The 17790-nt window shown below is 51.1% G+C and overlaps 1 protein-coding gene across 2 annotated transcripts in view; it reads left to right on the top strand.

Annotated features, from left to right (window-relative positions):
• Positions 1-15440, top strand: part of AOC1 (amine oxidase, copper containing 1) — a 31486-nt gene extending 16046 nt beyond the window's left edge. The window contains exons 3-7 of one of the 2 annotated variants that reach the window (XM_011984366.1): positions 6695-6770; positions 11087-12672; positions 13396-13681; positions 14657-14789; positions 15099-15440. In XM_011984366.1, the coding sequence (XP_011839756.1) occupies positions 11091-12672; positions 13396-13681; positions 14657-14789; positions 15099-15365 (2268 nt within the window). In that variant the 5' untranslated portion in view covers positions 6695-6770; positions 11087-11090 and the 3' untranslated portion in view covers positions 15366-15440. Of the gene's footprint in view, positions 1-6694; positions 6771-7045; positions 7128-11086; positions 12673-13395; positions 13682-14656; positions 14790-15098 lie in introns of those variants that run through there. The other variant, XM_011984365.1, reaches the window with a different exon arrangement.
• The last annotated feature ends 2350 nt before the right edge of the window (positions 15441-17790 follow it).

Genomic DNA, 17790 nt, shown 5'->3' with positions numbered 1-17790 from the left:
TCCTTTTGTTGCCCAAGTTGGAGTGCAGTGGCTCAATCACAGCTCACTTCAGCTCCGGCTTCGACTTCCCAGGTTCATTATGCTTTTGCGTTAATTTCTTCCCAGTGGTATCTCTGACGAATTACAGATTGACAGGGCCATCTCATCAGTAAAGGGGGCTGGAAGGTACCACCTTAGTGAGTGAGCAGGTCCAAGCCCAGGGCTGGCTACAAAGCCAGCTGGTTCTGGAAGTTTTGATCCTGAGATGACCAACAACTTACATGCAGAAGGAAAAGAACACTTAGAAAGAAAAATAAGAGTTTTGAAAAGAGAGGGGGGTGAATGAAAAGCCTTTAGGGAAACTGGCTTATTACTAAGACAGATGTGAACTAAACAAGACAGATGTGAACTAAACCAACTCTCTGATCTCATGGAGCAAGGGAAGGAGAAAAGTCAAGGAGCCCTCACACACACTCAGCACATCTCAGGGCCCCTGGAGTCCTCTGTATTACCCACATTCATACCTCCCCAACTGTATCCATCCTTATCATCATAGCTAACCTTTACTGAGTGATTTCTCTGTGTCAAAAACATTCGTTAGGTGCTTTACATACCTTTTACCGCATCTGATGCCAACAATTTTGTCACACCTTCATATCTGTTATTGTGCCCATTTCACAAATGAGAAAACTGAGGTTTAAAAAATTAACTTCTTTACCCTAGGGGCGGGGCAAGATGGCAGAATAAAGGACTCCACCAAATACCTCTACCTCTACTCAAGAACACCAAGTCTGACAACTATCTACTCAAAAGGAGCACTTTCATAGGAACCAAAAATCAGGTGAGCACTCACAGTGCCTGGTTTTGACTTCATATTGCTGAAAGAGGCACTGAAGAGGGTGAGAAGGACAGTCTTGGGTTGCTGATGCCACCCTTTCCCCATCCCCTGGCAGTGGCTATGTAGCACAGAGAATCTGTATGTATACTTGAGAGAGGGAGAATGCCACGACTGTGAGGCTTTGCATTGATCTCAGTGCTGCTATACAGCAGAAAGCAAAACTGAGCTGTACTCAGCTGACACCCACCCATGGAAGAACATTTGAACCAGCCCTGCCGAGAGGGTACGCACCCAGTCCAGCGGTCAGAGCATGAGTTCCAGCAAGCCTCGCCCCCACTGGCTGGAGTGCTTTGGGACCGTGAGTGAACTTGAGGAGCAGTCTATGTGACAAGGACTGCAATTCCTAGGCAAGACCTAGCGCTGAACTGGGCTTGGAGTTAGTGACCTGGTGGGGCACATGAGACACCAGCTGTGGTATCTAAGAAAGTGCTTGCGCCACTCCTTCCCCAACCCCAGGCAGCACAGCACACAGCTCCAAAAGAGACCCCTTCCTGTTGCTTGAGGAGAGGAGACGGAAGAGTAAAGAGGACTTCGTCTTGCATTTTGGATACCAGCTCAGCCACAGTATGCTAGGGCACTGATAAAGGCTGTGAGGCCCCCATTCCGGGCCCTAGTTCCCGGACATTTCTGTACACTCCATGGGCCAAGGGAGCCCACTGTCTTGAAGGATGAGTTCCTATGCCTGGCAACATTCACCACAAGCTGACTGAAGCTCCTTTGGTCCTTAACTGAGCATCAGTGGTAGTCTGGCAGTATTTCCCATGGGCCTAGTGAGGCTCCTCTGCCTGTGGAAATGGGATGTAAGAATGAGAAGGACTGCATCTTGTGGTTTGAGTTCCAGCTCAACTGCAGTAGAATAGAACAACAGGTAGATTCTAAGGTTTTAGACTCCCATCCATGGCTCCAGATGGCATCTCTGGACCCATTCAGGACCTAGGGGAACTCACCAGCCTGAAGGGAAGGATATAAGCCTGGCTGCATCACCACCTGCTGATTGTAGAGCCCTAGGGCCTTGAGCAAATAGGCAGTAGCCAAGTAGTGGTTACAGCAGGGCTTGGGCAAGACCCAGGGTTGTGCTGATACTCCATATCTGACCCAGTGCAGTCCCAGTGGTGTTGGTCATAGGGGTGCTTGTGTTACTCTACCCCTGGCTCCAGACAGCTCAACACAGAGACAGAGACTCCATTTGTTTGGGAGAAGGTAAGGGAAGAAAAAAGAGTCTCTGCTTGGTAATCCAGAGAAATCTTCCAGACCTTATCAAAGACCACCTCTACAGGTGTGCAAGAACCACAGTGTTACTGGGCTAGGGGTGCCCACTAAAGCAGACACAGCTTAGATCATAGCACCCAAGTCCTTTTGAATACCTGGAAAGTGTTTCCAAGGAGGACAGGCACAAACAAACGCAGACTGCAAACACTACAATAAATACCTAACTTTTTAATGCTCAAACACTGACTAACATCCACAAGCATCAAAACCATCCAGGAAAACAAGACCTCACCAAATGAACTAAATAAGGTACCAACCTGGAGAAACAGAGATATGTGACCTTTCAGACAGAGAATTCAAAATAGCTGTTTTGAAGACACTCAAAGAAATTCAGGATGACACCAAGAAGGAATTCAGAATCCTGTCAGATAAATTTAACAGATTGAAATAGTGTAAAAGAATCAAACAGAAATTCTGGAGTTGAAAATTTCAACTGACATACTGAAGAATGCATCAGAGTCTCTTAATAGCAGAACTGCTCAAGCAGAAAAAAGAATCAGTGAGAATGGACAGGCTATTTGAAATTATATCACCAGAAGAGACAAAAAAATTACAAAAATGAAGCACACCTACAGGATCTAGAAAATAGCCTCAAAAGGGCAGATCTAAGAGTTATTGGCCTTAAAGAGGAGGTTGAAAAAGAGATGGGGTAGACAGTTTATTCAAAGGGATAGTAATAGAGAACTTCCCAAAACTAGAGAGAAATATCAAGATCTGAGTACAAGAAGGTTATAGAACACCAAGCAGATTGAACTCAAAGAAGACTCCCTCAGAGCGTTTAATAATCACACTCCCAAAGGTCAAGGATTTAAAAAAAAAATGATCCTAAAAGCAGCAAGAGAAAAAAAAAAAAAAAAAACAAGTAACATACAATGGAGCTCCAATACATTTGGCAGCAGACTTTTTAGTGGAAATCTTACAGGCCAGGAGATAGTGGCATGACACGTTTAAGGTGCTGAAGGAAAAACTTTTACTCTAGAATCCTATATCTGGTGAAAAGATCCTTCAAACAGGAAGGAGAAATACTTTCCCAGACAAACAAAAGCTGAAGAATTTCATCAACACCAGACCTGTCCTACAAAAAAATGCTAAAGGGGGTACTTCAATCAGAAAGAAAAGGATGTTAATGAGCAATAAGAAATTATCTAAAGATACAAAACTCACTGGTATTAGTAAGTGCACAGAAAAACACAGAATATAACACCGTAACTGTGGTGTGGAAACTACTCTTAGGTAGAAAGATCAAAACATGAACCAGTCAAAAATAGTAACAACTTTTCAAAACATAGACAGTACAGTAAGATATAAATGGAAACATCAAGAGTTAAAAAGTGGGGGAAGGCCTCACATGGTGGCTCATGCCTGTAATCCCAGAGGGCACCCCTGTAATCCAAGCACTTTGGGAGGCCGGAGGTGGGCAGATTGCTTGAGCTCAGGAATTCAAGACCAGCCTGGGTGACATGGCGAAACCCCATCTCTACAAAATATACAATTAGCTGGCATGGGGACTCACGCCTGTGGTCCCAGCTACTCTGGGGGCTGAAGTGGGACAATCGCTTGAGCCCCGAGGCGGAGGTGACAGTGAGCCGAGATCACACCATGCACCTCGCTTCAGCCTGGATACAGAGTGAGATGCTGTCTCAAAAAAAAAAAGTAGGGGAACAAAGATAAAGAGTAAGTCTTTATTAGTTTTCTTTTTGCTTTTTAGTTTGTTTGTTTATGCAAGTAGTGTTAAGTTGTTATCAACTTAAAATAATAGATTATAAGAGTATTTGCAAGCCCTGTGGTAATCTCAAATCAAAAAACATACAACAGATACACAAACATTAAAAACCAAGAAATCAAATCATAACACCAGAGAAAATCACCCTCTCTAAAAGGAAAAGTTAACTGCTTTTCCCACATAACATCCAACTAAAAGAAGTAGAACCTGGATTCAAATCCAGGTCTTCTGGCTCTATATCCCCTGCCTGTGAGCATGCTGTTGTATTTCGTTCCAAAATTTTGCTCAGCAAAGGGCTGCACAGAGGCTATGAGTGTTCTGGGGATTTCTGAAATCCTATGTGTTACGTCCAGTATGCACCTGGAATGTCATAGTCACCAAAATGGTTTAACACAGACACATCCCTGCACCACACAAGGTCACATGTCTACCAACACAAATTCTTTATTTCAAAGATCAGCAACAGATTTTAACTTCTGCTTCCTGATTTTCTGGCCTCTTGATTTTTTTCTTCTTTAAGAACGTGAGGTAGCTACTAAAGAGAGCCATGGGGAAGGAGGACTTCTGCTGTGTCTACTGCCCCGCTCCAGCTGCCAGACACAGCTGCAGGGAGGGAGGAATGTAGGATTTGACGGGGAAGCTGTCAGCTGGCCAGCACGGCCAGGCATGGTCAGCGAAAACACACAGAGCGCCTGGAGGACCCAGCCCTGGTCTCTGACTCCTCAGAAAGGTCTCCTTGGGGCTCCCTCCACCCTTGCCCCTCATGTGCCTTGGGATCCAGCATCGAAGTCCAGAATTGGGCTCAGCCAGCAGCCGGCCATGCTCACGCACTGAAGCATCCTGACTCAGCTCCTGTCTGCCCCAGCAGAGCAGAACCTCTGCCCGAACTTGGGGACACCTGACTCCGCTCCCTCGAGTCTCATATCCCAGCCCTCAGCAAATCCCCCGCCCAGCTTCCCTTCCAGCTATATCCAGAATCTGGCCACTTCTCATCACTTCCACCCCTGCAACCCTGACCGGGCAACCAGCCTCATCCACCAAGACTGTTGCAACCACCTCCTGGCCTGCTCCCTGCTCCTGCCATCATTGCAGCCTTCGTTCTTGCATTCTGTCTCCCCCAGCACCTCCAGATGGCACCTGCTAGAGGCAGGTCAGTTCTGGCCTCTGCACAAACCTGACAGAGGCTTCCCAGGTGGCTCAGAGTAAAATCCCAGTGACAGCCTTGAAGGCCCAGGGTGTTTGGTCACTCTCTGAACCCATCTCCCACCACTTGCCCCTGGCAACAGCAGTCCCCTCACTCTGCATCGGGGACTTTGCACTCCTTGCTCCTTCAGCCTGAAATGCAACCCCCCCAGGCATCCTTGTGGCCCACTCCTTCACCACATTGAGGAGAAGAGGAGTCCCCTTTCTGAAAGGTTAGGCCCTGCACCTCCCCGCCCCCGCCCCGCCACATGTCTAACCCCGCCCCCGCTCTGTTTTCCCCTGAGCATGTGCCCCTCTGGAACACACTGTGTCACCACTTGCTGCCAACACCTGCAGGACACCTCTGTGAACACCCGTGACACCTCATGGCACCTCTGCTGTCAGAGCTTCACTAGGAGTCACCAGACTAAACAGACAGTTATACCCACGGCCAAGACACAGCAAGGACACAGCAGGGTCTGGAGGGGTCGGGGCACAGACTCGCTGAGCTCTCCCTCCCGTGAAGGCTGCACAGAGCATACCCTGCACCCTGCGTCTCCCCAGGGAAGTAGAAGCTCAGAGCTAGGGCAGAGGTTGGGGCTGGTCACGTAGGCACACCTTCTGCCTACCACAACTAACAAGATTCCAGACCCCCAATAGGAAAGCAGGTGTTCACAAATCACATTGTCTGTAAAAACAGTCAGCAGGCCGGCACAGCGGGGCAGGATCCCGAAAGTTCAGTTCTGAGATGCCAAGCCAGGGCCAGCCCCTGTCATCGGCTGTCCCAGTGAGGAGGTCTGCTCTGGTGGCTTACAAGCTTCACTGCTGGATACCCTCCTCACTGAAATGTGAGTTCCATAGAGGGTTTGCTTTTGTTTGTTCATTGCTGTGTCTCCCTGATGCAGAATGGTTGCTCCATAAACATTTGTTGAATGAATTAATGACTGTCAAGTATAAGACCACCAGCCAGTGGCAGAAGCAGGGCCAGCACTTGGAGATGAACGTTCTCCCCTATCTGGTTGGGGTTGCCCAAGCCATCAGGACCTCACCAGGGCCCCTTATGACCAATGGCCCTCCCTCAGAAAATAGTAGAATTTTCTTTTTTGCAAACCCACCTTCCCTAATCAGGGACAAAAGCTATGATGTTGGCTTCATTCCCATGAAGATCTAATCGAGTGAGCTTCCCTGGCACAGCCTCAGCAGGTCCTGGTGCAGGCGCGGGTGGCTCTGTTCCTTCTCTGCGGTTTCATGGAAACAATCTCAGTCTCTAGATCCTCTCAAATTAGCTTTGACGGGTTGTGACTTTCTGAAAGCAAAATATCAAGATTTAGCCACAGGACATCTGTGAGCTGTGACCTCTGGCCTCCTAGCTCCAACTTTGTATATAGCACTGCCCCTCTCCAGGCCTGGACCTCCTTAAGAAAGGCAAGCAGCCAACAACTGACAGGATACGGTCTTTGCCCGAGTGCTATCTCTAACTGTCAGCAATCATTAACCCCTGGCCAGCTTTCTCCCTGCCAAGTCCTTTCTCCTTTCTGAATCTGGTCAGGGTCCCAAAGATGGTTAAAAAGTCACCAAGGTTTGCAACTGGTCTTGAGTGGCTGCTCCTCCCAAACGGTTCTGCCTCTGGTGTCTTGTTCTAGGTGTGATTGAATTCTCTGTTTTGCTGTAGGTGTCAGCCTCTATCAGCCCCTGCCCTGGTCCATCTGTCAGCTTCAGGTAAGACTACCAGCTAGGAAATGGCCCCTTGTCCTTATCTCTGCCTCCAAAACATGCCACCTAAATTAACAGATTGTGGCATTGCATGGCTCGTCACAGAGAAGCCAAAGCAAATTATTGCGGAAGGCGGCACTTGTCCAGAAACGGACTCAGGACATGTGTGCTGCACAGTCAGCTTCCTCACACCCCCTCACACCACTGTAGCTGCCCACAGAGGCATCTCCCAAGCCATAGGCCAGCCCAGGCCTCACCTGGTCCCTCCCTGCAGGGCGGGGTCTGATTGACTTCAAGAAGGAGTCAGAGATCAGCTTAAGGGCAAAGGCTGGAAGCAGAGCGAACTGGGAGCAGAGCACACAGGTGCGTTCTGATGGGTATTCGGGAGAGTCAAGAAGGGGCTGACCTGGTGGGAAGAAAAGCAGTGGAAGGAGGGCACGGAGTGAGGGGCAGAAGAACGGGACACAGAGGGAAGAGGGCCAGGAAGTGAGGGCAGGAGCCCAGCACATCACAGAAGGTGCCGGGTGCTTGGTGGCAGGCAACAGCTGGCCAGGGTGGAGCAAGGAAAGCTCAGAGAGGAGGGTAAGCGGGGAGAGGGCTTGCTTCCTGTTCTTGCCTGGAGGTCTCACCAGCCACCACCCCCACTGCCACTGCCAGCCACCGCCCCCACTGCCACTGCCAGCCACCGCCCCCACTGCCACCGCCAGCCACCGCCCCCACTGCCACCGCACATGGGGACAGAGGTTTGTCCTGGGGAAAGCAAAGGTCTCTTCTACATCTTTCTCCTTCCTGGAAAAGCAAAACGAAACATGGGGATAAGAGGTTGTAAAAAAGGAGACCAGCCATGAAAGGACATGGAGGTACCCTAAATGCACATTGCCAAGCAAAAGAAGTCAACCTGAAAAGGCTGCAGACTGTAAGATTCCAAATACAGGACGTTCTGGAAAAGGCAAAACTATGGAGACAATACAAAGAGCAGTGAATGCCAGGGTTCAGGAGAAAGAGGTGGAGCACAGAGGAGGTGGCACTACTCTGTGTGCTACTCTAATGCTGGATCCATGTCATTGTCCATTTGTCCAGCCCACGGAATATGCAGCAGCAGGAGTGAGCCCTGATGTCAAGTGTGGGCTCCGGGTGAGAGTGATGTGCAGGTCCCTCAGCTGTAATAAATGCACGGCTCTGGTGTGGATATTGACAATGGGGAGGCTGAGTGTATAGGGGCTGTGAGTATACAGAAACTCAATACCTTTTGCTCAGTTTTGCCATGAACCTAAAACTCCTGTTTAAAAAGTCTATTAAAAGACTTTACTAGACTTTATAAAATTTGTTAAAAGACTTTTAATAGACTTTTTAAAGACTTTTAACAGACTTTATAAAGTCTATTAAGAAATCTATTAAAGTCTATTTTTAAAAGTCTACTAAAAAAAAAAAAAAGTCTAAGTCTGTAATCCCAGCACTTTGGGAGGCCAAGGTGGGAGGCTCGCTTGAGCCCAGGAGTTTGAGACCAGCCTGGGCAACATAGTGAGATCCTGACTCTCTCTCTATATATGTTTTAAGTCTAATAAGAAGTCCATTTGGGGCCAGGCCCGGTGGCCCATGCCTGTAATCCCAGCACTTTTGGAAGCTGAGGCGGTTGGATCACTTGAGGTCAGGAGTTCAAGATCAGCCTGACCAACATGGTGAAACCCCATCTCTACAAAAACAAAAAATTAGCCAGGCATGGTGGTGCACACCTATAATCCCAACTACTCAGGAGGCTGAGGCAGGAGAATTGCTTGAACCCGGGAGGCAGAGGTTGCAGTGAGCCAAGATCGCATCACTATACTCCAGCCTGGGCTACAGAGCAAGACTCTGTCTCAGGAAAAAAAAAATAGTCTATTGAAAGAAAAAAAAAAGAGGCCTGGCCAATATTTAATAGGAGAACACAAGAACTCACCTCATATTCTTCCTGCTGGCTCTGAGTTCCACCTGCAGCCCCTGCCTCACCTGCTCCATCCAGGTGAGCAGGGCCTCTGAGAGCCCAAGATCATGTGGGTTCCAGGGTCTTCTGCCAGCACCAGAGGGCAAGACAAGGCAACCAGAGAGACGTCCCCATGAGAGGCCATGACCATGGAGCAAAATGAGGGCAAGTTGAGAGACGTCCCCATGAGAGGCCATGACCATGGAGCAAAATGAGGGCAAGTTGAGAGCCATGGGAAAGGGGAAGAAGGACATCTCAGATCAGCCTTGACCGTGGCCTCCAGGGCTAGAGAGCCATCGGGTGATAAAACGGGCCCAGCCAACACCTTTCATTTATCTATGAATCAAGAACTGCCCATCATGTACAAATTAAATACAAAGTGCTAAGGGGACTAGTGGAGAAATGAGTATGTTAGTTGGGGCCAACAGAGCGCTCCTCAGCAGTGTAGGGTTTCAGCTGACCTCAAAAGGTGGCGACGGATGTGACACTGGCCCAGAGTCGGGTGGGGAGGGACGATGTGCAGCTGAGCTTCTCTGGAGGAAAAAAGCCACGAGGAAAACAGGGCCTCTAGTTAACACACGGATTGTGTTCCCAACATTTGTGCTTCGGAAATGTGATGTGTAAACGCATTTTCCAAAAGCAAAAGCAAGAAATGAAAAACGCTCATGATGGTCAGGTTTGCTCAGTGGGACACTCCACGATACACCCAAAGTGGAGCCGCTGCACCTGTTCCGCCTCATACCCTGCGCCACCGACTTTCCAGGTGAAATCCTCGGGGCCTGCCTTGCAGACAGCCTGGACCCCCTGGGAGGAGGCTGGGCCAGGCAGGGGTCTGAGACAGGAGTGGATTAACACTCTCTGCTACCTGTCTGTCTGCACAGGAGAACGCGTTTTCTCCAGGTTTACCCCCAGGGCTTCTGATTTAGGGAGAAAAAGGCCACTACCTATGAAAACAAGGATCTCTCAGAGTCCAACCCACTCGTGCATCCACCTTGTAAGTCAAGTGTCTGCGCCTCGGGCGCTGCTTGCAGGAAGTGAAAAGCACAGCTGAGATAGGGGGGAATCCTGAAGTGGGGCTCCCAGGTCAACCCAGAGCCTAGAGGAAGGGGGTGCAAGGCCGCGAGGGCAGTGTGTCTGTAGGGAAATTTCACGGTGACGGCAGCCTTCCAGGAAGGGCTCACAGTACCCAGGAGGACAAGTTAGGGTCTGGAGAAACTGAGACTGGGAGCTAATTCCAGCCAGCCTCTGCGGCAGCAGCGCAACAGGTGAGAGCTACAGTCTCCCAGAGACTTCGCATACAGCACACGGGAAGACGGAGTTGTGGCCACCATGTCTCCCAGCCCTGCAGGAGGCTCGCAGCTACGAGCACAGGATTTTACAGCTGCTTAGGGAACGGGGTTATGAGGTGAAGACCCCGACCCACCTTCCTTGAGAAAGGAAAAGGCATCTCCCTAAGAGGAACCCCTCCCTGAGGTCCCATCCGAGTAGCCTTGGGTGAACAAGAGAGCTGAACGGGGCACAAAGAAGGCCGGGCAGGACTGGGCACCTCCACCTCACCCCCAAAGCCATCAGTCTGCAGCCTAGTCACACCTGAATCACTCTACATTGCATAAAACTTTAAATGTGCTGGTGTCGATAGCCTGTCTTTCATTTAACAAGAAGAGCAGCTAACATTTCTCATGCATGTCCTATATGGCAGACATTGTTACAAACACTTTATATGTACTGTTTAATTGATTTATATCCACAACCCTAGGAGCTCAGCACTGTTGTTGTTATTTTCATTTTATAACTAAGAACATGAAGGCCCAGAGAGTTTAAGCAGCGTGCCCAAGGCCACACAGCAAGTCCTAGTGGCACGGGTTACTGGGACTCGACTCAGGCAGCCTGACTCCAGAGCCTACCTTTGAATTTCTACACTAAATTTCAAAATCTATCTACCTAAAAGGAATTTGTTGTGTCAGAAATGTAGTTTTGCTGTTAATACAGGCATCTGCTTCTCCAGGACACAAGAAGCACCTGGGGGCATGGGCAGGGGCCCAGCCTGCCCTCTGTGACTCACAGCGCCCCTGGCTGAGATAATGCACAAAAACAAGGGCATTCCCCTGAGTAAGGAAGGCCGCAGGACTGGAGGATGTTTACAGAGTGAGGAGAGGGTAGAAATAAAATGGCTGAATGCAGACAGATGCCCGACAGCACTGGGGACTATGCATGGGACCCCAGCTGCCCCAGGACAGCCTCCAGCTTGGGGCAGGGCAAGGGGAGGAAGCTCAGTCCATAGGAAAATTCCATGGCCCTAACCTGAGGGAAGCCCATTTCTGCCCATAAGACAACTAAGTTCATCTCCTCTACTGCATTCCAGAGCAATGGCGCGAGAGACGCCCGCCCTGGGCTGGGCCGTGGCTGCCATCCTGATGCTGCAGATGGCCGTGGCGGAGCCCTCCCTGGGAACTCTGCACAGGAAGGCAGGGGTGTTTTCAGACCTGAGCAACCAAGAGCTGAAAGCAGTGCACAGCTTCCTCTGGTCCAAGAAGGAGCTGAGGCTGCAGCCCTCTAGGGCCCCCACCGTGACCAAGAACACTGTGTTTCTCATCGAGATGCTGCTGCCCAAGAAGCACCATGTGCTGAGGTTTCTGGATAAAGGCGAAAGGCAGCCTGTGCGGGAAGCCCGTGCCGTCATCTTCTTTGGTGACCAGGAGCACCCAAATATCACTGAGTTTGCTGTGGGGCCCCTGCCAGGGCCCCGCTACATGCGAGCACTGTCCCCCAGGCCTGGGCACCAGTCCTCCTGGGCATCGAGGCCCGTCTCCACAGCAGAGTATGCCCTCCTCAGCCACACCCTGCAGGAAGCCACCAAGCCCCTGCATCAGTTCTTCCTCAATACCACAGGCTTCTCATTCCAAGACTGCCATGACAGATGCCTGACCTTCACCGACGTGGCCCCCCGGGGCATGGCTTCTGGCCAGCGCCGCAGTTGGCTCATCATACAGCGCTATGTAGAAGGCTACTTTCTGCACCCCACTGGGCTGGAGCTCCTCGTGGATCATGGGAGCACAGATGCCCGGCACTGGGCCGTGGAGCAGGTGTGGTACAACGGGAAGTTCTATGGGAGCCCAGAGGAACTGGCTCGGAAATATGCAGATGGAGAGGTGGACGTGGTGGTCCTGGAGGACCCACTGCCTAGGGGAAAGGGGCATGAGAGCACAGAGGAGCCGCCCCTCTTCTCCTCCTACAAGCCCCGCGGGGACTTCCCCAGCCCCAACCATGTGAGCGGCCCCCGCTTTGTCCAGCCCCACGGCCCTCGCTTCAGGCTGGAGGGCAATGCTGTGCTCTATGGGGGTTGGAGCTTTGCCTTCCGGCTGCGCTCCTCCTCCGGGTTGCAGGTCCTGAACGTGCAGTTTGGTGGAGAGCGCATTGCCTATGAGGTCAGTGTGCAAGAGGCAGTGGCCCTGTATGGAGGACACACACCTGCAGGCATGCAGACCAAGTACCTCGATGTGGGCTATGGCCTGGGCAGCCTCACTCATGAGTTAGCCCCCGGCATCGACTGCCCGGAGACTGCCACCTACCTGGACACCTTCCACTACTACGACACCGATGACCCGGTCCATTATCCCCGAGCCCTCTGCCTCTTTGAAATGCCCACAGGGGTGCCCCTTCGGCGGCACTTTAATTCCAACTTTAAAGGTGGCTTCAACTTCTATGCCGGGCTGAAGGGCCAGGTGCTGGTGCTGCGGACAACTTCAACTGTCTACAATTATGATTACATTTGGGACTTCATCTTCTACCCCAACGGGGTGATGGAGGCCAAGATGCATGCCACTGGCTACGTCTACGCCACCTTCTACACTCCTGAGGGGCTGCGCCACGGCACTCGCCTGCACACCCACCTGATTGGCAACATACACACTCACTTGGTGCACTACCGCGTCGACCTGGATGTAGCAGGTAGGACTCAAAGCAAGACTCTCCCGTTCAAGCGTCTGCATCCAACCAATAACTTAAACTCCCAGGAGACGACACTGTAACTCCCTGGTGGTGGAAAGTTAGGAGCATTTGCCAAGCCTGCTTCTGTAAAACCTAAAGCTAGAAATGTGTGTGTCCCTGAAAAATGGTGAAAGCAAACACTGCCGAGGGTTGCCCTAGATGCAACAGTGTGGCCCCTGTTCTGACCCTGGGGACTGTGAGTGGGGCAAGGGAGGGGACAGTGCCTAGGAGGGTAAGAAATGTCACTGTCTAGTGCCCTGAGATGGAATGTAGTGTCATCTGGGAATACTCAGGGTGTCTCCCGGATGATGTCACCATAAAAGAATGGCATGGGTAGAATGACTGATGCCACCAGACCCAACAAGGCCACCAGGACCAGACAGGCAGCTCCTACCCCTCAGCCCCAGCCACCTCTCTGGACAGAGCCTCACATGCCTGGAGAAAAATGGGTGCCCCTTCTCTGGGATTGCAGCGACAGCAGATGGGCGTGAGCACAGCTCTTGAGAGGAACTTCCCAGAGTGGTAATGGAATCACCACAGCTGCCCAGGGCATCCCCCAACATCCGGGTTATTCTAGACAGTTGGCTGTTGGATGTGGTGGAGGATGGAGATCCTGGGGCAGAATGAGGAGGTTTTAGTTCCGGCAGCTTGATTCTCATTCTCCTTCTCCCTGCATACCTCCAGGCACCAAGAACAGCTTCCAGACACTGCAGATGAAGCTAGAAAATATCACCAACCCCTGGAGCCCGAGACACCGCGTTGTCCAGCCGACCCTGGAGCAGACGCGGTACTCCCGGGAGCGCCAGGCGGCCTTCCGCTTCAAAAGGAAGCTGCCCCGGTACCTGCTCTTTACCAGCCCCCAGGAGAACCCCTGGGGCCACAAGCGCAGCTACCGCCTGCAGATCCACTCCATGGCTGACCAGGTGCTGCCCCCAGGCTGGCAGGAGGAGCAGGCCATCACCTGGGCAAGGTGAGGAAGACCCAGGGGGCCTGGGGGAGGGTCAGGGGCTCCCCTCAGTGTGTGTGTCTGTGTCTGTCTGTGTTTGTGTCTATGGGGTTCTGAGTCTATGTGGTTTTGTATCTGGGCACACATGCGTGTTGTGTATGTATGTGTATATCTGTGTGTGCAACTGACCCTGAACAATGTGGGCGTTAGGGGTGCCAACCCCCAAATGCAGTAAAAAAGCCAAGCATAACTATGACTTCACCACAACATAACTACGAATAGCCTACTGTTGACCAGAAGCCTTACCACTTACATAAACATTCCATGAACACATATTTTATATGTTCTATGTGTTAGATACTGTGTTCTTACAATAAAGTAAGCTAGAGAAAAGAAAATTATTAATAAAATCCTGGCCAGGCGTAGTGGCTCACGCCTGTAATCCCAGCACTTTGGGAGGCCGAGACGGGCATATCACCTGAAGTCAGGAGTTCCAGACCAGCCTGGCCAACACGGCGAAACACTGTCTCTACTAAAGATACAAAAATTAGCTGGATGTGGTGGCGGGCACCTGTATTCTCAGCTAGTCGGGAGGCTGAGGCAGGAGAATCACTTGAACCCGGGAGGTGGAGGTTGCAGTGAGCCAAGATCGCGTTACTGCACTCCAGCCTGGGCGACAGAGCAAAACTCCATTTCAAAAAAAAAAATGGAAGAAAGAAAGAAGGTGGACCCGTGCAGCTCACACCTGTGTTGTGCAAGGGTTGCCTGCTCTTCTGGGCCTGTGTTTGTGTATTTGGGGAGGAGGGCAGGGAGAACTCCTGACAACACCTGAACCTCGGTTAACAGCAGCCCGTCCTGCCGACTCCCAGGAGAGATGATCTCTCATCTTGGGGAAGGCAATCATCTTCCTCTATTTTGACCCTGAAGCTGTTCCCTGGGTGGGGCTAAGGGGGGCCAGCCCAGGCCCCTGAGCCAAGCTGCTTCACCTCTGCCTGGCAGGTACCCCCTGGCAGTGACCAAGTACCGGGAGTCAGAGCTGTGCAGCAGCAGCATCTACCACCAGAACGACCCCTGGGACCCGCCCGTGGTCTTTGAGAAGTTTCTTCACAACAATGAGAACATTGAAAATGAGGTACTGCCCTGTCCCCAGCCCTGCCCAGTGCTGGCCATGCCTCCTTCCAGCTCAGCCCAGGACCATCTTCATCACCATCAGGGAGTCCCAACCACCCTCTGCCCAGATCTGTCCCCAGTTGCAGGAGCTGTGCCTTGCTGTGTGGACGGCAAGTTCAGAGGTCACAACCGAGCTGTCCATCTCTTTAAAAAGGGGCTGGAGAGGAATTCAGCAAGTTTGCAGGCAGAACTGCAAATGATCAAAGGCTAGAGTGGCCTCCAGTGGTCAGTACTCAGCCCTGCCCACTGAAGCCCACCCTGTCTTCTGCAGGACCTGGTGGCCTGGGTGACGGTGGGCTTCCTGCACGTCCCCCACTCAGAGGACATTCCCAACACAGCCACACCTGGGAACTCCGTGGGCTTCCTGCTCCGGCCATTCAACTTCTTCCCAGAGGACCCCTCCCTGGCATCCAGAGACACTGTGATCGTGTGGCCTCGGGACAACGGCCCCAACTACGTCCAGCGCTGGATCCCTGAGGACAGGGACCGCTTGATGCCTCCCCCTTTTAGCTACAATGGGACCTACAGACCCGTGTGACCAGCCCCTGCCCTCAGTTCCTCCCAAGAAGCCCAAGAGCCTCACTGGGGCAGACAATAAACCCTCAGAGCTTCACTCTGTGTGCTGCTTCTTGTGGGGAGGCACAGGGCCATGTGTGTAGGACACACTCACACAGACGTGCACACACTCGCATAGATGTGCACACACAGACGTGCACACTCACACAGACGTGCACACTCACACAGACGTGCACACACTCGCACAGACATGCACACACTCGCACAGATGTGCACACACACAGACATGCACACTCGCACAGATATGCACACACACAGACATGCACACACTCACATAGACGTGCACACATGGCATGCACTTTATTCACACTGGTCTACTGTAGCCCAGAAAAGCCAGCGTTACTAATAAAAGGAAGCTCGCTGAAATCCTGTACCTGTCAGTTTGGTTTTTCTAAAATCTGAGACTGGCCAGGCATGGTGGCTCACGCTTGTAATCCCAGCACTTTGGGAGCCTGAGGCGGAAGGATGGGAGGATCACTTGAGCCCAGGAGTTCAAGACCAGTCTGAGCAACGTGGCTAAACCCCATCTCTCCTAAAAAATACAAAAAATTAGCCAGGCAGGGTGGCATACGCCTGTAGTCCCGGGACAGAGGGGGTTGGGTGGGAAGATCTCTTGAGCCGAGGAGCCGAGATCACACCACTGCACTCCAGCCTGGGCAATACAGACACAGTGACACCCTGTCTCAAAAACAAAAAAAAAAAAAATCTGAGACTGACAACTTTCTCTTGGGGAGGCTGCAAGGGAATTTTCCAGTGTCAGTGATAGGCTTGCAAAATGGCACAACCATAGAGAAGATGCTACAGGGAGATCTAGCAAGATCACCATGCCTTTATCCATTGGCACACTGGCCCAACTTCGGGGGGTTTATCCCCAAGATCCATCTATAAATACAGGAAAGACATATGTACAAGTGATTCATTGCAGCATTGTTTGTAACGGCAAAAGTCTGGAAACAACCAACTGCTCATCTGTAGAAAACCCCAGTTGAATAAACTGTGGCACAATCACACAGTGCAATTCTAGGTGATTATAAAAGAAACACACAAATGAGGATACTCTGTGTGCTGATAGAGCAAAACTTCAGGCCATAGCAAAAGAGAAGAGGCATAGAATAATACAGACAGCATGCTAACTTTGTGTGAGAAAGGACAGGAGTTTCCCTAGACTGGTCTCCGTGTAGACTACAGAGAAGTGTGGTAGATGAGAACAGGGATGGGGCAGGCTTTCTCCATGGAAACCTTTCTATTGAGTTGTTAGGGGTTTTGTTGTTGCTTTGTTTGCTTGCTTTTGGGGACAGAAGGGGAATGATGGAGAGCACCGGGCCACGGGCTGGCCAGGTAGGGAGATAGAGGCTGGGGAGAAAGCAGAGTGGCCTGGCCAGATGCTATGGGGACGAGGCAAGGAGCGTCTCCTCCCTCCCTGTGGAACTGAGGGAGCCCCAAGTGTCCTGGCCATGGCACATGGCCCAGGAAAGCACTGACCACAGAAACCCGGGTGACACAGCCTCTTGCCCCAGTGCTATGTTATTTTTATTTTTGAATCGTGAGAATGTATTACCTACTTAAAAAACTGAAATCTAAATTTTCCAAGAGGGAGGAAGGGAGGAAAGGACGGAGGGAAGGAAAGAAAGAAAAATGAAATTCTAATTGCTGATGTGTGGTACTTTAGTAGCTGGCCAGGATGGATGGGGTAGCTAGAATAATGCCCTCCACCCCCCACCAATGATGTCCACATCATGATCCCTGGGACCTGTGGATCTGTTACCTTACATGCTCAAGGAAGGAATTCTGTGGGCATGATTAAGGTAAGGATCTTGAGATGGGAAATTATCCTGGATCATCCAGGTGGGCTTGAGTAATCACAAGGCCCTTGTGAGAGGGAGACAGGAGAGAAGAGCAGAGAGAAGATGCCACACTGCCGGCTCTGAAGATGACAGAAGGGGCCACAAACCAAGGAATGTAAGCGACCTCTAGAAACTGGAAAAGACAAGGAAACAGATTTTCCCCCAGAGCCTCCATTAGGAACAAGGCCCTGAAGACCTCAGATGGTAAAAGAATACATTGGTGTTGTTTGAGGCCAGTAAGTTTGTGGTACGGTGTTTATAGCAGCCATAGGAGCCAATACAATGGATGTGGAGTTTTCTATCATGGGGGACCACTGAGAGAGGAAAGCAGACAAGCAAACAGATGGGGGATCTGACACTGTCCCTCCCAGCCCTGCTCAGAGCTCAGTCACCCACGGCCAGCCGCAGAACCAGGACCCAGTGACGGGGAGGCAGGAGCAGGTGAGTCAGGTCATGTGGGGCAGGGTCCTGGATCTTTTCAAACCGGACAATTCAACAGAACTGATTCCAGCCTTTCTTTTCCTTCAAGAAGACAGAAAGGAA

This window comes from Mandrillus leucophaeus, unplaced genomic scaffold (genome assembly GCF_000951045.1).
Source record: "Mandrillus leucophaeus isolate KB7577 unplaced genomic scaffold, Mleu.le_1.0 Scaffold266, whole genome shotgun sequence".
In the NCBI taxonomy this organism is placed as follows: Eukaryota; Metazoa; Chordata; class Mammalia; order Primates; family Cercopithecidae; genus Mandrillus; species Mandrillus leucophaeus.
Note: the sequence above shows the minus strand (reverse complement) of the source record. Positions and strands in the feature narration are given on the sequence as shown.